Source organism: Anser cygnoides, chromosome 6 (genome assembly GCF_040182565.1).
Source record: "Anser cygnoides isolate HZ-2024a breed goose chromosome 6, Taihu_goose_T2T_genome, whole genome shotgun sequence".
Lineage (NCBI taxonomy): Eukaryota > Metazoa > Chordata > Aves > Anseriformes > Anatidae > Anser > Anser cygnoides.
Genome location: NC_089878.1, coordinates 15,062,271 through 15,082,818, shown reverse-complemented (window position 1 = coordinate 15,082,818; position 20,548 = coordinate 15,062,271). Strand labels below are relative to the sequence as shown.

The 20,548-nt window shown below is 39.7% G+C and overlaps 2 protein-coding genes and 2 non-coding genes across 5 annotated transcripts; 3 read left to right on the top strand and 1 right to left on the bottom strand.

Moving 5' to 3' along the window:
- Positions 1–640: 640 nt before the first annotated feature.
- Positions 641–14,566, bottom strand: NDUFS1 (NADH:ubiquinone oxidoreductase core subunit S1). Of its 2 annotated transcripts, none has more exons than XM_048047195.2 (19): positions 14,416–14,566; positions 14,101–14,225; positions 13,779–13,870; positions 12,531–12,638; positions 11,346–11,422; positions 11,173–11,254; positions 10,943–11,073; positions 10,056–10,241; positions 9,447–9,581; positions 8,955–9,069; positions 7,797–7,942; positions 7,029–7,157; positions 5,715–5,844; positions 5,071–5,231; positions 3,240–3,394; positions 2,454–2,629; positions 1,580–1,714; positions 1,297–1,369; positions 641–991 (listed from the first exon to the last, which is right to left on the bottom strand). In XM_048047195.2, exons 2-19 carry the CDS (start codon positions 14,162–14,164, stop codon positions 900–902), a joined length of 2,187 nt encoding a protein of 728 aa, XP_047903152.1. In that variant the 5' UTR covers positions 14,165–14,225; positions 14,416–14,566; the 3' UTR covers positions 641–899. The 2 variants fall into 2 exon arrangements, with proteins under 2 accessions (XP_047903152.1, XP_047903153.1); XM_048047196.2 differs by having other exon boundaries at positions 14,101–14,168; positions 14,416–14,472.
- A 338-nt stretch (positions 14,567–14,904) lies between these two features.
- On the top strand, positions 14,905–18,665 carry EEF1B2 (eukaryotic translation elongation factor 1 beta 2). Its single transcript, XM_048047214.2, has 6 exons — positions 14,905–15,066; positions 15,259–15,381; positions 16,616–16,739; positions 17,125–17,191; positions 17,939–18,064; positions 18,476–18,665. The coding sequence occupies exons 1-6, from the start codon at positions 14,987–14,989 to the stop codon at positions 18,628–18,630; spliced, it is 675 nt and encodes a 224-aa protein (XP_047903171.1). The 5' UTR covers positions 14,905–14,986; the 3' UTR covers positions 18,631–18,665.
- Positions 16,971–17,050, top strand: LOC125179909 (small nucleolar RNA SNORD51). The gene has a single exon (XR_007157957.1). It is a non-coding gene; the product is annotated as a small nucleolar RNA SNORD51 (small nucleolar RNA).
- LOC125179911 (small nucleolar RNA SNORA41) lies at positions 17,578–17,711 on the top strand. The gene has a single exon (XR_007157959.1). It is a non-coding gene; the product is annotated as a small nucleolar RNA SNORA41 (small nucleolar RNA).
- Positions 18,666–20,548: the final 1,883 nt, after the last annotated feature.

Below are 20,548 nucleotides of genomic sequence, written 5' to 3'. Positions count from 1 at the left end.
TAGTATTATTCTACACTGGAAAAAAATGTAGGTTTTCCTCTTTAAAAGAAAAAAATTAAGAAAAAAAAAACTTTTAAGTTGGAAATGATGGCCTCATCATGATGGCCTACATTATCCAACATTACAGAGCAGAGACTCACTGTTCTGTAGTCATTCTAACGCTTCAAAAAGAAAGCCCACAGCCCCCTCCCCCACTTTGCTATAAAAAGATCAGTGCACACAGAAACCATACTGAGATCTTTCTTCCCTGTACTTGTACCGGTGTATCTGAAGGCCTTTATCTTTTGCTAAATTTTAAAAACAGTTTAGTATTACAAAGCTGTGTGAAAACCACTTACTCTTTTTCATGACATAAAAATAAACTGTATTCTTGAGTATTTTCTTAACTGCAACTAAACAGAGAAACATACAAATAAATATCTAGAGCAGTGGGAGGTGAACACTGACACAAACCAGGTATGTTTGCCTTGTTCCTCAAAAGAGGAACAACTTGTTCTGAAAGTGCATGACAAAAATAGCATGTTCACACCCTCAGCAGTGTTTAAGATAACTGAATGCTCTGGAAGAACACTGATTCTCAGTTGCTTACTGAGTTCTTCTCCTGCAAGAAGCATGAGCTATATGAATTACATAGGTAACAAACTGTTTAATATTATAATTTATTTGTATACAATCATCATGTATTCTGCCTCTAGGTACGGTAAGTTGAATGCTGCATGTTGTCTCCAGCCACAACAACAGTCCTATATTAATGGGACTACTTGAACTGATGAAAATATGAAAAGAGAAATACCACTGCCTAACAAATAGATTTTTTTGGGGAAAAAAAAAGTATCAGTCACAGTTGTTAACTGCAGTAAATACTTGGATGAAGTTGGTAGCAGTGTGATAGTAACTAACTAGCAGCTGGCTGGCTCTTCCACTGCATGAGCACCTTCAACAACAGCTTTCACACACTTGGCCATAGTCTGGGATGCTCTACTGATTGAATCTGGAAAGGAAAAAAATAAAACACTTTTGTGTAAACTGTTAATTTTCAGCATATAACGATACACACAGAATATAAGAGATCTAGTACAGGACTGCATACAGATACAATATAGAAAAACACTTAGCTGAAAGTACAGCCTTATGGTTTATGGAAATTCCATATAATTTTATCAGAAAATCATGTTTGAAGAAAAAGACAAATCCTACATATCTTACTGGAAAGTTTCAAATGCCTCAAAAATCACACTGTAGAGCAAAGTAAAATGTATTGCTGATTTTGGATTGGAAAGGCCTTACTATACATACCTGTCATATAGAAATCTTTTATTGTGAGCTGTGGTGGAACAAGAGGATCAGCAAGAAGCTGCTGCTTCACTAACTGTGGCAGGAAAGTTTAAAAAAAGAAAAAGAAAAAGGTCAGCCAGCTGTATGATAGGAACTTGGTACAAAAGTATCTGTTTAGTGAAGTCTGCATTCACTATTCAGTGCAGACCGAGGTATGTTTACAATACTATGTGTGAAGAAGGCCCATTTCTTTGAAAAGCATCAGGCTACATAGATCAAGCTTAAATGCTTTGCTTCTGGTTACCTTTGATAATTCATTTGCCTGCTTGAAGTAGTTAGCCTCCTCCACATCATCGTATCGGACCAGATTAGGAGATACTTCTTCTAAACGCTTCCGTATTTGATCAAGGTTCTCATAAGGCAAGGTCATACCAGCCATCTAAGAGATTCACAGAAAGAAATGCCATCAAGTCTAGGTGTTTAATACATAGTATTTTCAGTTACCAATGCATTAACACACCTAAAATGAAAAATGAGGAAAAATCTACGCTTCTGAAAACATAAGCAATTATAATGTACAAAATAAAGCAAAGTTGCAATATTCTGTTGGGCTTTTGATGCCTACGGTTAAAACTACCCTCTTAAAAAAAAAAAAAGAGTTAGGCTTGTCTGTTATACAAAGGGGAAAAAAAAAGTACTTTTCTCCTTCCATATAGATAATCTCATTTGTACTTTCCCTTGCTTACTACCAAATGTGATAAATTGATGCAATTATCAATGCATCATGTTTCCAGTGACATGTAAGCATATATTTGATCTTATCTGATACCAGATCCTGTCCTAAGCACTGTTTTCTTTCTAAAAAGCAAGAAACTATCCTCCCACCAGTTTGCTCTAAAGTGCTTTGTGAAGACCAGCAGAATTTGCAGACAATGCTTCAGCCATTATGCATTCCAATAGCAAGCAGCAGCTACAACATTAGTGCTAGCTCCAAAAGGTAAACAGTATAATTTAACTCACAGAATTATGAAAGGATTCAATACAAAACACTACTACTTAAGACTACAAGCGTGCATTTCCCTGAAAATGTACCTCGTTTTGGAAACACTTTCCAATATGAAAGGAACTTAACCACTCACTATACTTTTATTAGAAGCAATTCATAGCAGAAATAGTACCTCAGAGACAGCTCTAATAATTCTCCAGTCTTCCCTTGCCATCCCAGGTGGTGTTACTGCTACTCTTGTCTGCTGGGCCCTGCCTTCAGTGTTCACATATGTGGCTGCCTTCTCTGTATATGCTGCTCCTGGGAGGATAACATCAGCCATGGGAGCTCCCACATCCCCATGATGTCCTAAATAGATGGACAAAGGAAACAGTAAACAGCCATGTAAGACATAAGTCAAACTAAAGAGGAATGCTTTACTAAGGCAATACAGAATTTCTAAGTTCCCAGAAAAAAAAAAAAAAAAAAAAAAAAAGAAGTTTGAGGTTCACTTAAACTGTGACATAAACCTATTAGGCTGATTGCTCTGAGTTTTTACATGCCGACTGGAGAAAATGAACAGCCTGCAAGCAGTGGTTAAATGGTGGTTCAGCCTCTGTAGTCATTCAGCTTTGGGGGAACTTCTGAACAAGGATATTTAGTGAATTAAGGTAAGACCATGTTTTGGTAAGATAGGACAGCTGGGAACCAACACACTTTTGTATGCCAGGTTTGAAGCTATGCTCCAGAAGGCCAAACTGGTCTATATTCTCATATTAGTCATCAACATTTTCTTATTTTTACCTAAGAAAACAGATAGCCAGTATCTCAGCTGTTAGTTGGAAGTTTCATTTCATGGCAGAAAATAAAGGCCATAATTTATCAAAGGGTCAGATATGATTGTAAGCGTATGACACTGTAAAGGTGTTCTCTCCAGCTTTTAGATGGTAACATTTCTAAAGTTACATCTACTAATTACCTTGATAGATGATAAAGCAATCCTTCGGCAAATCCTGCCGTGTTATACAACCCGAATCTGCTCCCAAGAGGTACAGTACTTTAGGAGGATTCTTCCTAATTGCTTCCACTCCTGGTTTGAAACCCAGATCCAAAGCAGCTACCTGGCTTGCAACCCTGTAGGAACAAACATATTGTAACCGCAGGTTATTTCAGAATTCTCCCTCTCCCATCAGAACAAGCCTAACTTTTTTTGACCAAATATTTTTTTTGGAGTGTCATAAGATGTCTCTAACAGTAATAGGACAAAAATGAAGCATAAATGAGAATTTTGAAAAAAAAAATATTTGATAGAATATTAGGTTGGTTTTGCTTTTTGACAAACTGATGCTGTCTTCTTTGGGGAATCTCACCTATTTATGACGGGATAGCAAAATAAAGGTAGGCATTACGGGTGAGGGCCTAGAGGCAGACAGCTCACTTGTCATTTAGAACACTGAGGTTCACATTTTGGCCATGAACTGAGCTCAGCAGGATTTTAATTTAGGGCACTCACATGGTAGATGAAAGACTAATTACTAGCCCATCAGCCACTCTGAAGCATCTTAAGTCCACCATTTCATTGCTATTCATTTATTCACACGCACAAAACATTTTAAAAGAATTAAATCATCATTCTTGTTTTCCAGCAGTCTCTTTCTTTTCCAAAGAAACAGCTTTGCATAATCCTACATAATCAGGTACCAAGTTTGTGATTATATGTAAAAGAAAAAAATACCAGTACACATCTTCCAATGTTAATGTTGTAATAAGTAAATTGAAAAAAAAATGTTTATCCTGTCATACAGAATAAGGATTTTTTTTTTTTTTACCTATTAGTATCCCTCAATCAGTTTTGAGTTTGGCTTCTAAAAACAACCAAATGTGACTTTTACACCTTTTGAGTCCTTTTCTCCTTATGTTTTTCTGATACAATCAATAATACAGGTTCTATTACGTTAAATTCCTTTTTACACTTAAAGCAGAGAGATGGCACACCAAGAGCATAAAAGTCTTGATAGTATGGAAGACTGGCAAGCCACATGTGAAAAAGGTAGCGTGGGTGTTCTTTAACAAGTCAGCACCTTGATATTAAATGTTCCAGTTTGAACAGTGGGGTTTTACATTCAAGTCTTCTTCAGAGGACCAAACCTTCCTTTAGCTATACTAGTTTTACATCAACAAAGCACCTTTTGGAAGGACTTTGTTGTGTCTCCAAATCTGAGAGCAACTGTATTTGCTGCAATCATTTTTCCTTTACAGAGGTTGTCAACTTGAGTTTTAGAAAGAGTGGGGAAGGATTGTCACAAGAGAAGCTTGTCTATCAAAATGAGTAATAGCCCTTGAAAAGCTTTAAAGCACACCAACCACTCAGTTAAGATGCTGCACAATAAAAGGAATATTATAAAAAAAACGTATTACTTAAATACAATTGCCATTTTGTTTTTCTTCCTCTAGATAAAAAAAATGAATTACTTAGCAAGTGATGCTGGTTTCACTGTCTTTTACTGGGCACTGTGGTATGATATTAAGCTCTCCTATATTCTGAACCTCTAAATTTAAGCATTTAATTCTGCATTTAAAAATAACAGAATAAGAATCTAATATAATCTCATTAAGACCCTGAAAAGTTTGCCAGGTCAAGAAACCCATTTTTACTAATAAGTTTCTGCTAATTATATTCCCTGCAGGTTCTAACCTGATAAGGCACTTGTGTATACATAAAGAAATATATGCACATCTATTACGGTAACTTATGTAGGCCCAGCATTAAGTGAATGAAAATGGCTCCCAAAAAAGCTTTAAAAGCAAACCTGTGAAGGATGTTCATGACTTTCCAATCGGAACCAACACTGCTTTTAGTCCTGGCATTTTGTGCAATGGTGGAAACTGCAGCATGGATAGCTGCTCCATCGCTGCGCTGCAATGCTGCACTACCTACCACCACCACTGGCTTTTTGGCCTGGTCGAGTACCTGTTAAGAATCAAGACATGAATGCCAAGGCTCTGAAGACAACTCTTGGTGCAGATAATGTAATAAATCCCATCATTTCTACAGAAGTCTGCCATGCAAAACTACAGTTCTGAAATTGTCATTGTTTCATGTAGAAATAAACCCAAGAGAAATGACTGTAACAGTAAGCTACTTTGTCAGTACTGAACTATACTCTTTATAACCAGACACCTAAGTGGAAACAGCAGTGACTGAAGCAGCCTGTTCCACATCAAGAAGTATTTCAGGAGTTTCCTGCACTGGAAAGTTTTACAAACTTGAATATATTAAACAGTTCACACACACTTGGTGCTCACCAATCATTACCTCATCTCTGCACTTGATTAAAAGCAAATAGCCCCATATACAATATGGTACTTCTGATCAAATCTGTCTCTGTAAGGAATTCAGGTTATTATTAAATTTACCCAAACTCTAACAGTCACATTCCTAAGTTGTGCATACCTTGCAGAACGCATGTTTTCCAGAAGCAATGTCCTGTAGTATCTGCGGAGACTCTCCTAGGTGATCGTATGTGTAGGTCAAATTCACAGGAGAGCCAACAAGGGCCACGTGCAAGTCATTGTGAAGCCAGCTGAAAACACAGCAAACATTTTATAACATCAAAAGGAATACAGATTTAGTCAACCAAGCCTGCTAATGTAATTTCCCCAAATAGGACAAATTCTTTCAAAGCAGTTTAAATGTCATTTACTGTTTTCGTAACACGTAGCTTAGCATTATTTTGACTGTTAGGCAAGATCATGGTTTTTAGAGCTATTTCTCTGTGTACGTTCTGGGACCAGTGCTGCAGTACACCTTATAGGAGAAGTATACGACTCAGTCTCCTTCTCCCTCAAACTTTTGCCAGTTCAGTGGAAAAAGGATGCACAAAATGAGATGCTACACCTTTAAGCCATCTTTCACAGTGTTAGGCAAACACAAACAAACAGAACAAACACCTACAGCTAATATTAAGTTTATTCTCTTCTTTAACTCCTGATTACCTTAGAATTTAAATTGATTTGTACAAGGAAAGCATTTTGAGTTTGACAATGCTCACAGTTTTAGAAATCCACTTACTTCTCTGATACACAGAAAAATCTAGCTGGTTACAAATTTCTCATTTATTGCAGCTTCTCGTAGTAGTTTCATAAAAGACACAAGTCTTTCATAAATCTAATTGCATCTTTCTTTTCCCCTCAACATTTTAAGGTTGTCATTGTTTAAAATTATGTATTTTGGAAAATCCCTGAACATTTGGTAGGACAGAATTTTTTTTAAACTCAGTTACCTCCTGCTGACGCATCTTGTTAAAGATGAATTAGCAGTGTTCAAAAGTTTGGAAAACGGCCACATTACTTATCAGAGAAAACATTAAACTTGAATTACTGCTTCTAAATCAGCAAGTCTGATGTGTTATAACAACAATACAAAAAGGCAGCAAACTGATACTGAAAACTGTTCTTTAAAAATATGCTTTAACAAATGTCTGTGAGATGGAAAGTCTGAAGTGTCTGCATTACCTAACAAAGGAATAAATAAGTGTATGGACCTGTGTAAAATGTCAGTAAGAATGAACAAAATACAGCTTACACACTATGGGGAGAAGAGCTGTGCTTTGTCTACACGTCACCATCCCCCTTTACTAAAAGGGTGAACAAAATTCCCTGAGTCCACCTGGATGAATGCTCTCAATGTACTGCCTGCGGCTCCAACCAAGCATTGTGCCAAATCCAGACGCATTTGCATGCTCATTCACCACTAAGGGATACATACCTCTTTCGAATTCTAGCATTAAAAAGCGGTGCCTCAAAGCGTGGATTGGTGCCAACCAGGAGCAGGACATCTGCCTCCTCCACTCCAGCAATCTTGGTATTAAGCAGGTAGTTAGAGCGTAAATCTGTGCTATAGCAAAGTGATAAAAGAATAAAAGAAGCAAGGCAATGAAAATTCAGTACAGGGAAGGAAAGAAGAACTAAATGAGAAATAAAGATTCTAGATCACAAAATATTTTTTCATGTCAGGAAGAGAAAGAAAATATTTTTTGATTTGAATTACTAATCCAAATACAATCAAAAGCTTCTCTCTTTCCTGAATATGAGACAACCAAACATTAAAAGAATTACAACATAGATATTTTCTACGTTTACAGTTATTATAAGCCTTCACAGACTCCCATCTGTTATTACACAGCTTACAAGACTGCTATTGTCCTATGATTTCCACAAAACTAACTAGAACTAAAATGACTGAATTATCAAACTTCTTGTAAGAGTATAAAACTAGCCTGCAGTAGCCTATTGTTGAACTGGAGCAGCGTCTCTATATATATATAACCAAGCAAATCTTGCTGTAGTGGAGACTTTTGCCTCCATTCACAATCAATAAATACTCTATAAATGAACATTGCAAACTCATACAAAACTTGCTAATACATCAGCAGTTACTATCCTTGGCCCTTTCAACATCTTACCATAAACTTTCCAGTCTGTGAGTCAGTTCATTAATGCAGTAATTACAGACAAACTTTCCCTGCATTCTTACCCAGCTCCATCAGTAGGGAAGATCTCTTCAGTGCAGAGCGTATCGCAATTTACTCTATTCAGCAAGTCTTTTAGAGCTATTAGTGCTTCTGCATCCACCAGTCCTCCTACAATTGCTGCTACATCCTTACCTTCAACAGCCTGTAGCTGGAAAGGCAAAAGGTATAAATGTGAACAAAGGAAACCACTGAAATAAATTCCCTTTGGACTTGGGTAAATGTTTGTTACCTTAGGATGAGCCAAAGCCAGCAGTGCAATCTGCTAGCCTGGAGTAACACCAAGTAATCAGCAGTATCTGACTTCCGCAAGGCAGCAATTCCAGCTCCTTCAGAACTCACAGCTAAAGCAAACAACAGCTCCTTATTCTATGCAGATCTCTCTTAGTTGAATTACTGCTCAGATGTGGCTGATTTTTATTTGGTGTGGTGAGGTTAGGAAGACTGGTTAATGCTTTTATTTTAATGAAGCCACAGAATAGACAGAAAACAAACTTCCAAAAGACAAGCTCAGGTAGTAAACTCAACTCAAAGATATTGTCTGAGAAGCAATAGCTTTCATAACAAACCCTGCTACTGTACCACTGGGAAAAATATCCTTGAGGAAAGTTCAATTACAGTTATTCAATTCTACTTTATCCCACATAAAATTTTTAATCAAAATCCAGAGCAGTCATGCAGCACTTCATGTGAGCACCAGAATCAATCACTGCTGAGAGAAAGCAATGAGGCAAGCACAATTCAGATAAGTAATACAGAATTAATGGCTTTGATGGCGAAAGTGTTTGATAGCACAATTTCAATAAATTTAAAGATTCTGATAGATCAGAGTAATTCAAGAAAGTCACTTTCTCCTGGATTTCTGAAGTAGTTTAGCTTCCTATTTAAATAAAAGTAATTTCTCTCCCAATGCCTTAAATTATGCACTGCCTGCATGTTCTTGAAATAATAAGACAAAGTTCTTCAGATGGTCTAATCCACAAAATAATAAACCATATTCAAAAGATAAGAGTTTTAACTGGAAATAAAATAGAAGCCAAATTCTCCCTACTAACCTTAAAGAAAAAAGCCCTTTCCTATATGGCTGTTTTCCTATTAATAATTTTAATATGCCCAGCTTTAGAAATTAATTTTACAATACATATATTGAAAATTATTCTTACCACACCAGCAACACGAGTTAACACATCCTCCCATGAGGCATAAACAAATAGTCCTTTCTCATTTTTGATCATTGGCTGAGTAAGCCTCTGACGCTTCAGACCATCATAAGCAAACCTGAGTGAACACCACTAATATTAGTAAAGATCAAAGACAAGGATAACTGTGTATACTAAATATTTTGTAGGATTGTTCTTTTTTAAAGAGCTTGCAGCAATTAGAAAAAGAAGCATGAGAAATATTTCCTCCAAAAATTCAATTTTCTCAAAAACATGCAAAAAATCTGGCAAATAATTATTGGGAAAAAAAGAGGCTACAAAAATGAAAATATTACAAAAGCCAATAGCTTCAATTATCATATTAAAGCTATGTTTTTACCAATTACACTTCATTGTACCTTCACAATAGTAATAATGGAACTCAGAAATCAGCACTACTGTCCACGTTTATGATTCTGTGCATGTTGCACATGCATGCAAACACCTCCCACACACCTTGTTTTGTCAGATATCCATTCCTCATTGATATCTTCATGCAGCCTTGGCAAAATTCTCATCACTTCTCCAGTCCTTGTGCTTACTACAATGTTGCTTCCAAGTGCATCAAGAACATCAATTGACTCTACCTTCCTGTTTAGGAGAATAAGTAAACCATTTGCAGTTTTCTATATGCCAGCAGCAGCAGACTGGTCAACAAACATTTAGAAAAAAAAGTGGTGTAGGTTTAGCTTTAGATACAGTTAAGAGCTTAGTTTCACAGATATTTAATTTAATATCGTCAACAACTACCGAGTTAATGAATTTGAATTTTACTTTATACACATTTTTTCTAAAAAGCAATCAGCATAACCTACAAGATTAGCAGTATATTTTACAGACTATACTTCACAAATTATAACATCTTTCATTTTTAGAATGATTTTTGAGTCAATAACAGAATTTGTGTTAGATTCAATCTACTAAAAAGTCTACAACAAAAACGCAGAGAATAAAAATCTGAGAAAGCTCTTGGTATCAGGGATGGAGGGATGGACGCATTCTTAAATAAAAGTATTTAAGAAAAACAGAGAAAGCTGCATCTTCAGTGTGAGTTGAGATACACACCTTGTCTCCCATGGGCGTGCAGTAAAGGCATACGGCTTGGAGGTCAGAGCACCAACTGGGCAGATGTCAATAATATTTCCTGATAACTCAGACATGAACATTTTTTCAACATAGGTACCAACTTGCATATCATTTCCTCTTCCGGTTGTTCCCAAGTCATCTACCCCTGCAACCTCACTAGCAAATCTGGTAGACACAGAAGGAATGAAAAACAAATCTGGAATGTACAACAGCAACGTGGCACATTTTTCAACTCTTATTTTCTGAGGATAAAAGATTAGCATAATCTTAGTCCATATGCCCGAAAGAAGAAAACAACTATTTAGATATATTAGTCAGTGCCATCACATGCAGGACTATACATCTGCTTAATTTCATTTAGACGAGGCTACAAAAAACAGGTGTAGTTAAATTAAAAAAAAAAAAAAAAAACAACTGTGGTTCAGTAGTCATTCGATTTCACAGTTTAAGTCCAAGACCAGCCATAACTAAAAACTTTCTAGCACTAGGTGGGTACACTGTATTCTTTTCCATCAGGCTAAAGTTAGCTGGTACTGAATCTCAGGACTACAGAACAGCATAAATAGAGCTACCAGAGGCTGTCAAGAATAAACAAATCTTGCAGCTACGGCTGAGGACATCACCAGTTCTGCCTCACAGAATCCTGACTTTGTTTTCGTGTTTTGGCCACCTCTCTCTACTTCCTGTATGACAGCTGTCTGGTAGCTCTGGGAAACAAGTCATCAGTCCCTACCAGAATAAAATTCTTCAGCACAATCAGAAAAGAAATTAAGTTTGACTACCCCTCATGTTACTTTCACAAGTAATAAATTAATACATATATCCTTGCTCAGTATCCTTCTCCAGTGAAAAATAAAGGACATTACCTGATACATCGAGTGCACTGTATACACCGAGTCATGATCGTTTTGACTAATGGACCAATGTTCTTGTCCTCAACAGCACGTTTACCCTCTCTAAATCTACTCCTATCACTGCCAAACATCATCGATTGATCCTAGAATAGACAACAGAAAACAAATGTATCCAGGCTGCTGGACAGCACCTAAGGCAAGAACATAAATGCATGTCTACGCAATTTAATTGGATGTTTTACCTGTAAGTCACATTCTCCACCCTGATCACAGATAGGACAGTCCAATGGGTGATTTGCCAGCAGGAACTCCATTACACCCTCCCTGTTGAGTTCAGGAATACAGTTAATGTTAGTTTTATACCCGTTAGCAGATAGTACAAATAATCAGCTACAGGAGGCTAAAAGAAAGGTACCTTGCTTTCCTGGACTTCTCAGAATTTGTTAGTATGTTCCAGCCCTTCATAACTGGCATGGCACAAGCAGCTACTGGCTGCAATCATCATAAAAAGCAAGAGTGAGCACAACATATTTCTTCCCGGTATGGGCAGAAATCCCTGCCTCCCCCCCCAAAACTCTTACATAGGCTTCTGTTATTAGTTTAACACGTTGCAGAAATAAAAAGGTATCTGCAAGGAAAATAAAAGAGAAGCAAACCAATTCACAGTCACTAGAAATCATACATAGTAAATAGTTGATGTAAGTTGATGATTTTGAAAACCCTTAGTAGTGAAGTTTGCAGCATGCATCATTTGTTTACTGGGTATTTATTTGTACACAGCATTTCCCAGAAGTCTTAGTGAAAGTTTTTTTCCCAAGATTACTGCAAGATTAATAAAAACTCATGCTCAGAAAATGAATCCCTCCTACTTTTCTCTCACTTCGTGACACGGACTATCTTCAATCTTTAGTGATGATCCAACATTTCCAGAAATGCAAAGCTCACACTACTGAATTCAAGTTGAGGTGAGCTAGAAAGCCTTACGTATGGTAAGCGTGTATTTAAAGGTGTAATCCAAGACTATCTCTAAAAGAATGCCTTAACTATCCAAATAGATTTCTTAGAACAATACTGCTGAAGACAGTATACAATCATGAAGTTAATTCTATTTTACAGCAGACTTCAGTGATACAAATTGCATTAAAATACTGAGTAATAAGTAACTGCAACCTCCACTTAGCTAGAATAAAGCTGCAAACACTAATCTCACAGCTGAATTCAAACATTATCTGAAATTTACTACTTGTGTAACATCAACTGAAAATCTGCAATTGAAGCCTTAACTACAGAACATAAAAACATATCCGACTAAAAATACACAGCTATCAAATGCTCATCTCCAGTAGCAGGATAATCCATAAGAAACTGAGTGACTTTGATCCATAGGTCTAAAAGTAGACAATTGCTACAGTCCAGCGTCATACTTCACCTTAACGCATATAAAACACAGAGATGAACTTAAATGCAGACGGGAAAGACCTGCTTGCAGCAGTTGAATTACAGCAATTTGTGTGCTAATAGCGCAGAAAATTATTTATATGATAAAAGCAGGCCCTAAGCACAGCAGAAAACTGTAATTCCTATGAAACGCATACAATACCTTTGGAGCTTTCTCTATTTCCACAAGACACATCCTGCAGTTTCCAGCAACAGAGAGACGATCATGGTAACAAAACCGAGGTATCTGTATTCCAGCCTTTTCACAGGCCTACAAAGAGTAAGAAACAACAGAAAATTCAATTTGAGTTGGATCTTTCAGTTCCACCTCATAAAACATAATGGAATTTTTCAAGGAATACCAGTTTTAGTGCTCAGGAATATAGTGCATTCAACCTTTCAACTTAAGTTGACTAAACTTTTAACTTTCGTAGGAAGAAATTCTAAAAACTGTAGTCAAGCAGAAATATGTAAAGTTATTAACTATATTTTTTCAAAAATGCATAATTGAGGAAATGCGAATTGACCTTTCTTCATTCTTTCCTTTCCTCAAAGAACAACGAGAATTATTTTTAGTAAATAGGACACCAAAAGTAAAAATAATTCTTAAAAAAAGCATGCACTATTTGAACAAAAGCACATAAAAGAGGAAATTTTGAAAAATATAAAAGAAACAATGGGCATAATGACTTCAGATAATTCAACAACACGGACACTCTGCACATAGGTCAATCTTCAACCTTAGTAGAACCCCAAGCCCAAAGAAACATTCCTCCATGTCATGTCTGAAGAGGGGACAGGAAGACAGACAGAAGAGATTTCCAGAGAACAGAGGAAGGCCCTTCTTGTATAGATGCACCCTGTCTAATGGGATTGATGCTATAGCACTAGCTTCACCTGCCAGGTGAAACACCATCGGTCTGGGCTACTACTTCAAGATCAGCATCAAAGCACAGTCAGGTTAAAAAAACTAAAAAGATCTAATTTTTCTGATGATTTCTACCAGAAAAATTATCATGCGTAAGCACAAACAAAAAGCTAACAAAAAACATAATTTAAGAAAACATTACACTAGACTCCAGCTGGGGGCATCCTAAAACCCAACTGAATTAGTAACTTATCCAAAGATGCAATTATCTAAGTCTGCTATTGTATTGCTTAAGCTTTGCAGTTTGGATTCAAGCTGTATGGATCTTCTTTCAAGCAGCTATGACAGACGCTTCTTTATCAAATTCTGAACTCCTCCTGAAGGATCTCTACCCACATGAAATGTCACCACAGACAGTGAAAAAACCCCTACAGTATTTCAAGAAACAATACAAACAGGATCTTTGCTACTGAGAATCTGAGACACCATAAAGAAGTGAGATGGGGGGATCCAAGAAAAATTTAGGCATGCCATTGCCCACACCTGAAGTACTGTGGTGCCCGGGTTCACCAACACAGGCTGACCGTCCACAAACACCTCTATTTGGTTGCTGGCTGCCGTGGCAGTTGTACGTCCTGAAAAACATGGAAAGGGCAAATAAATAAACGTCTGTCAAAGGCCGCTAGAGGCAAGCTGACAGACCCCGTGCTTCTCATCTTACAGTTATACATTACTGATGTAATTCCAAGTGCAAAATGCACTATATAAAAACCCAGTTCTGCAGACGAAATACCCATACGTGCCCTCCAGCAAGCCCACTGAACATATGTGTGTTTTACCACCGCACCCGCACGCAGACACTTACCACATACTCTGGAGGGCTGGGCAGCCCCGGCCAGGGCCCTGCGGACGGCGGGCAGCCGGAACATGGCGCTGGGAAGAGAAGAAGGCGCCTCGGTCTCTGTCCCTTCGGTCGCTGCCCGACGGGCTCTAAACAACCAGAGCAGAAGGGCCGCCGAGCCCGGGGTCACCTTGGGGCCGCCCCCGCCGCGGCTCCCGCCCGCAGCCCCCGGCTGCCCGTCAGGGGAGGGGAGGGGAGGCAGGGCCGGGCCGGGCCGGCCCCGTTCCCGTTCCCCCCCGTGAGGCGGCGCCGCTGCCCCCGCCGGGCCCCGGCCGTTACCTGCTCGGAGGCCGCCGGCCCTTCCCCCGCAGCCGCTATGGCGGCCGCTTCGGCTCTTTCCGCCGCCCCCTCGGCTCTTTCCGCCGACGCCTCGGCAATCTCCGGGAGCGCCGCCCTGCGGCGCGCACGCTCGGCGATCTCCGGAGCCGGCGGCTTCGGGTATTTCCGCCGCCCCCGCCGAGCCCTCTCGGCCGCCGTCACGCATGCGCGCGCCGCCTTCGGCCGTGCTCGCCCCCTTCCGCTGCCGCCCGGGAGGCGGGGGGGGAGGGGGACAGGACGTGGAAGGGCGAATTTCTTGTTTAAGGCCGCAAAGCGCCCCGGGCCCGCCCGTAGCGTTAAGCGCCTCGCTGCGATCCCCCCTCCCCTCTGAGGTTCAGCCCCTGCGCGCCCCACGCCACGGCGGCGCAAACCCCGCCAGGGACTCTTTTCCGTCCCGCCGTGCGGAACGATACGCGCGCGTTCGACGCGGCGGAGGGATACCGCCGCTATATAAGGCGGGCGCAGGGGGCGCCGGCCCTCTTTGCGCGGCGGCGGGGCTGAGGGTGCGGGCGTGGGGCGCGCCGCTGCCGCCATGGGCTTCGGGGACCTCAAGTCCGCCGCCGGCCTCCGGGTCCTCAACGATTTCCTGGCCGATAAGAGCTACATCGAGGGGTGAGGGCGGCCGGGCTGCCGGGGGCCTGGCGGGGACTGGGGAGGCCTCGAGTCGCGGGGGGGGCGCTGGGCCTGCGGGTCCCGGCCTGCTGGGGCTGGCCCGGCGCCGTCCTGCCGGCGGCCAGCGGCTGGTGTTCGCCGTCCTCCGGCGTGCCGTGAGGAGAGGAGCTAATTGCGGCTTGTTTTCCGCAGGTATGTTCCATCCCAGGCCGACATAGCCGTTTTTGAAGCCATTGGTGCCCCGCCTCCCGCAGAACTGTACCATGCTCTGCGGTGGTATAACCACATCAAGTCCTACGAAAAGCAAAAGGCAAGGTATGGTTAAAGCACGAAACGAATCCATGCGCAAACAGGCCTAGGAAGTGTTGTGCTTGTTTTTGAGGGGTTAAACAAAATTGCACTTTTCGCCAGTACCACGTGGGTTTTTCTGCTAGCGTTGGAGCAGGAACAGCTCTAGAAGCAGAGCAGACCTCTTCTGTCAGTATGTTACACGGGTCACCTCGAATTTCAGGAAGCTGAATCTGCTTGCTGACACTTTCAGTTTCTGAGACTTGAAGCTTTAGGAAAGGCTTGAGTTGTGTTGCTGCCTATTACACAGATAACTGCTGAAAGCTGAAATTTCTTACCAGTAATTTTCCTTGGGTCTCAGGACAAACATACAAGAAGTAGATGACAAAGCGTTTTTTAATCCCAGAAAATTAAACTAAATCAAAGATTTACAATGCAGAAGCCCATATGAAGAAGGGAAACTATAAAAGCAAATGTTATCTTTTCTCTTTTTTAGTGATTTTAGTGTTCATGAAAGGTGCTGTATTGACATCCATGGAGACTGCAGGCCTCTCTAAAAAGGTACAGCATAGGTAGTGTCAGTTGCTACACTGCCTCCTTTATGTGCCTCAGTCCTGTTGTTGAGGGAGTTCTTGTAAAATTGGGTAGCTCGATCACCAGTGGATTTTTGAAGCTCTCTTAACTCTAAATGGGACTGAGATTATAAAGTTGCTTGAAAAAGTCTATTCTATGGAAAACACTGCAAGTTACTGAAAACTAAAGCTGGTTTTACGACATTAGTAACAACAGTTCACAGTAACAATAGACTACAGGCTTAGAATGAGACTACAACACTATGAGCTATATTTAATTCATGGGATTTTGGTCCCACGTACACTGTCAACATGTTTACTGTTTTTTAAATGAAAATATTTTTAGGTAAAGAATTTCATAACTTTCTACGCAGAATACAGAGCAGATAAATTGTTCCATTACAAAAGGTTTCTCTATCCATACACACAGGGCAGCAGAATTGCGCAGGATCCATCACTGCTTAGACAAGCGATATTTTGACAATAGGATTTGCTGTAGTTTCAACTAGTGTGTTTTCAGGAGTATTGGCAATTGTTTGGGGGGAATTTCTGTTTTCAAGAAGCAGGATTACTGTGTTTTTAGTTCTTAACATGTTTTTGCTATGAATGTGCTTGTAGGTTCACTGATAAATTGGTAGTACTTGAACTGACATGTGAGAAGCTTCTTAACACCTGCTGTTTTCCTTCAGTTTGCCAGGAGTAAAGAAGGCTTTGGGGAAATACGGTCCTGCTGATGTTGAGGACACAACAGGTGCAGCCACAGACAGCAAAGATGATGATGACATTGATCTTTTTGGATCTGATGATGAAGAGGTACTGGTGACTTGTGTGTTTGTTTTTTAAGAATTTCCTGGATATGCACATTCTTGCCTTACTAGTTTTGGTCACCATAATTTGTGACCTTAATAACAAATCCTGCTCAGGATCCTTCTATCTTTGAATTCTTCTGGATCAGGATTCTTCTATCTTTGCATAATATAGAATTTTGAAAGATAAAAAATCTGGGTTAGAAGGGAATGTGTTGTGATGGGATGAAATGTTTGACTGGTTACATGATGAATAAAACAAAATCACCATCTTTCGGCTGACAGTCGTGATGATTTGTTTTTTTTCCTGAGTAGATGCCAGTCAATCTGGTAGTGATTTAAAGATCCAGTGTTTTGGTGCTTTTCTATGACTTTGTATTTCTCTTTATCAGGAAAGCGAAGAAGCAAAGAAACTGAGGGAAGAACGTCTGGCCCAGTATGAATCGAAGAAATCCAAAAGTATGTCTGTGAAGAACTTTTTAACTCTTTATGTTGGGGTTTTTATGCATTTGAACAGGATGGCTAAAGACATCAGTTGTAATAGATAAAGTTGACTGTAGTGAGACAAAAGTAATTGGCTGTACTTGAGTTGTCTGTAAGCTTCGCATTTCCCATAGCAAATCACTGAACCTTGGCATATTTTTTGTCCTGCCTATCATACTTCTGTTGGTCTTACTAACAGACTGAGCCTTGTCTATAAAAAGAGAACCCCAGGATTTTCTCTGATTACAACAGGCATAGAACTGGTATAATATATGTCTGCATGGGAGTCTCTGCAGGTTACTGTAAGAAAGCTGGTCTGTAGTTACTGAGGTTTTTAAAGGAAAGGCTGTGAGATGCAAGTCCTCCACAGTTACTGGTCTGAAACTGTTCAGTACTGTAGCAGTTGCAGTATTCCCTCTGTGGAAAATAAACTGTTACCTAGTATTAAGCTCCTTCTCAGACTCTCTGAGAAGGACTTCCTATGTAACAAACAGTGTTAGCTTACTGATGTTTATTTTTTTGAGTATTTCTTAAAAGTATGCACCTACATCTTAAACACTGGAATATGCATGTTTTAAGTTCCTCTTAAATGTATGTTGGTGCAGGAGGCCTGCCTGATGAAACAGGAAGTTACTCTTTTAAAGCTAGCTTTGCAAGTATATTCATGAGTTTTTTAGAAATTTCCTAGCTGTTCATGGTGATTCTCTTCTCTTTTTCCCCCAGAGCCAGCCGTTGTTGCGAAATCATCAATCTTGCTTGATGTGAAACCCTGGGATGATGAGACAGACATGGCCAAACTAGAGGAGTGTGTTCGAAGTATTCAAGCAGATGGCTTGGTCTGGGGATCTTGTAAGTAGGACAAAATAAAACACAGGGAGAGGGAGATAATGTGGTTTGTTATGATACTGTATGAATATGTAGCAGTGTGGTCACTGCCAATCTGAAAATGGAGGTAGTTAAAACAGTGAACAAATTGCCATACTACAGTACGTGTAGCACGAGCTGTGCACGTGTGTGGTGTTTGAACTAGCACCCTCCAAATAGCAAACTGGTGTTTCTCTGCAGAATCTCACTTCAGTGATAATACAAATGGGGTAGTCAAAAAGGTGTAGTAGTGCAGCAGCCAGGTTAAGATTCAAATACTAATTACACCTTTTGAAGCAGCTTGTGATGAGTGCTATTAGCCAGTTAAATCTTTGGTTTGCAATTTAAGGAGTTCTACCAATTCAAGAGAATTAAATGTTTTCTTTTTTTTTTCAGCCAAGCTCGTACCAGTTGGCTACGGTATCAAAAAGCTTCAGATTCAATGTGTTGTTGAAGATGATAAGGTTGGAACAGATATGCTGGAAGAAAGAATAACAGCTTTTGAAGATTATGTACAATCAATGGATGTAGCTGCTTTCAATAAGATTTAAATCTGATATATCTAGAATAAACGTAATTGCAAAAACCGGGCTCTGTGGTTAATTCAAAATCATAGGACTATAAAAAGCTTTGGGTTGGGAGGGACCTTAGAGATCATCTAAATTCCAACCCACTGCCATGGGCAGGGACACCTTGCACTGGAGCAGGCTGCCCAAAGCCTTGAACACTTTCAGGGATGGGCATCCACAGCTTCTCTGGGCAAACTGTTCCAGTGCCTCGCCACTCCTCATAGTGAAGAATTTCTTCCTAATACCTAAATCTACCTTCTTTTAGTAATCCAGATTGTTAATGTAAAACTTGGTTGACAGGTAAAATAGAAGGTAAAATTGAATTTCAAGATTGCTTCAGTGCCATAGTACCCTAGACTAAAGAGTAGAGGAAATAGGAAGCTTATGTTCATCATTAATCTAGACATAATTTTTTATTTAGCACTTTAAACAGGAGTATAAATTTTGTTTCAAGATGTTGGTGAATAACCAAAGAGTTGTATGGTGGGTCGGTCTGTTTTTTTTAAAGCTAAAATTTAGCTTTCACAAAAGGAATGGAGGTAAGTTGAAGGAAACAGGGAGGACTTCAATGCACTGGAGGTGATGTGAAATTGAAAATAAATTGTTTATCTGAACTGAGACTTGCCACAGTAACTTTCTACCATCTGTTGTGTGGACTTGGGCCTTCTTTCCTCTGGTGTTTTTAAAAAAAAAAATCAATTATTTCAAATTTTGCATCGTTTTCCGGGCTTCTTAATTAGTTCAGCAAATAATGGTGTTGATAAAAAAAAAGTGATAACTTCCTGTTTTCATATTCCAAGGTGCATCTGCACCTTACACATCGTAGACAAGCACTTCGTTAGTCTGAGGAGCAGGGCTGAGATCCGTGGAAGGTGCTATTAACTTACTGGCGACTAGGGGGCAGCGCATCCCTTCCAGAAGGCCTTCCGAAAGCACCGGCTGTCCAACCCCACAATGTGCTTGAGGGAGGACTAAGGGGGTACAATAAACTATGTGCTACAGCGACTGCAGGTGGATCGTGGTTTGATTTATAGACTGATTTTGCTAAAACAGTGTTGCAAGCTGTCCATCTGAACTACACTGGAATCCTTCATGCGTGCTTAGCATGCATGTACAAACTCCAGTTGGTGGGCATTTGTTTGTGATTTGTTCCTTTTTTTCTGAAAGCAGAAGGAAACTTGCTGCATGGGAACAACAAAAAGCTTGAGAACATGGTCTCCCCAATAACAAAACAGACAAGTAGGCAAGAATGCATTATTCTTGAATGACTGACCAGTTATGGGTCTATTTACTATTATTTTTTTTTCCTGCAGTATCTTGCAGCATAATTTGATAGTTCTCCTTCCTTTGGCTTTTTTCCCCATTGTAGAGTTTTGAATGAGCATTCCTCAGTCCAAGTGGTGCAGGCGAATAATTGGTATTTTTTGGTTATTCTTTGTAAGCAGAAATCTAGAATGCTATCTGTTTTGTTTAGGTATCTTCCACTACTCTTGCAGAAATTATTTTGGAGATAATTCTGTAACATGATCTTGGTGTGAATGAGGTAGTATTTACACTGCAAATATGTTAATCCATTTATTTCCTACAGATGGGGGTGACCTTGGCTTTATTCAATTCTGCTCTGTATCTGTCTACTCTAGGGGAGGCTTTTGCTCAAGGTGGTGGTTAATCTTGTCACTGTAGTTTTTATCTAAGGAGCTGGTCCTAGCAAAGCACTGTGAAACATTTTCTGACTGTTCTCCCATTTGAAAACCAAGCTTTTCTCTGTATATCTTGGTATCTGTGCTCATGTGGCTGACATGCAAGAAGAAAATTGAAATAAACCTTAATTCCTTCAGTAGAAAAGGTCAGGGTTTGCTTTCATCTAAAACTGTTGGGAAGGTGTGGTTCTAAGAGTGGA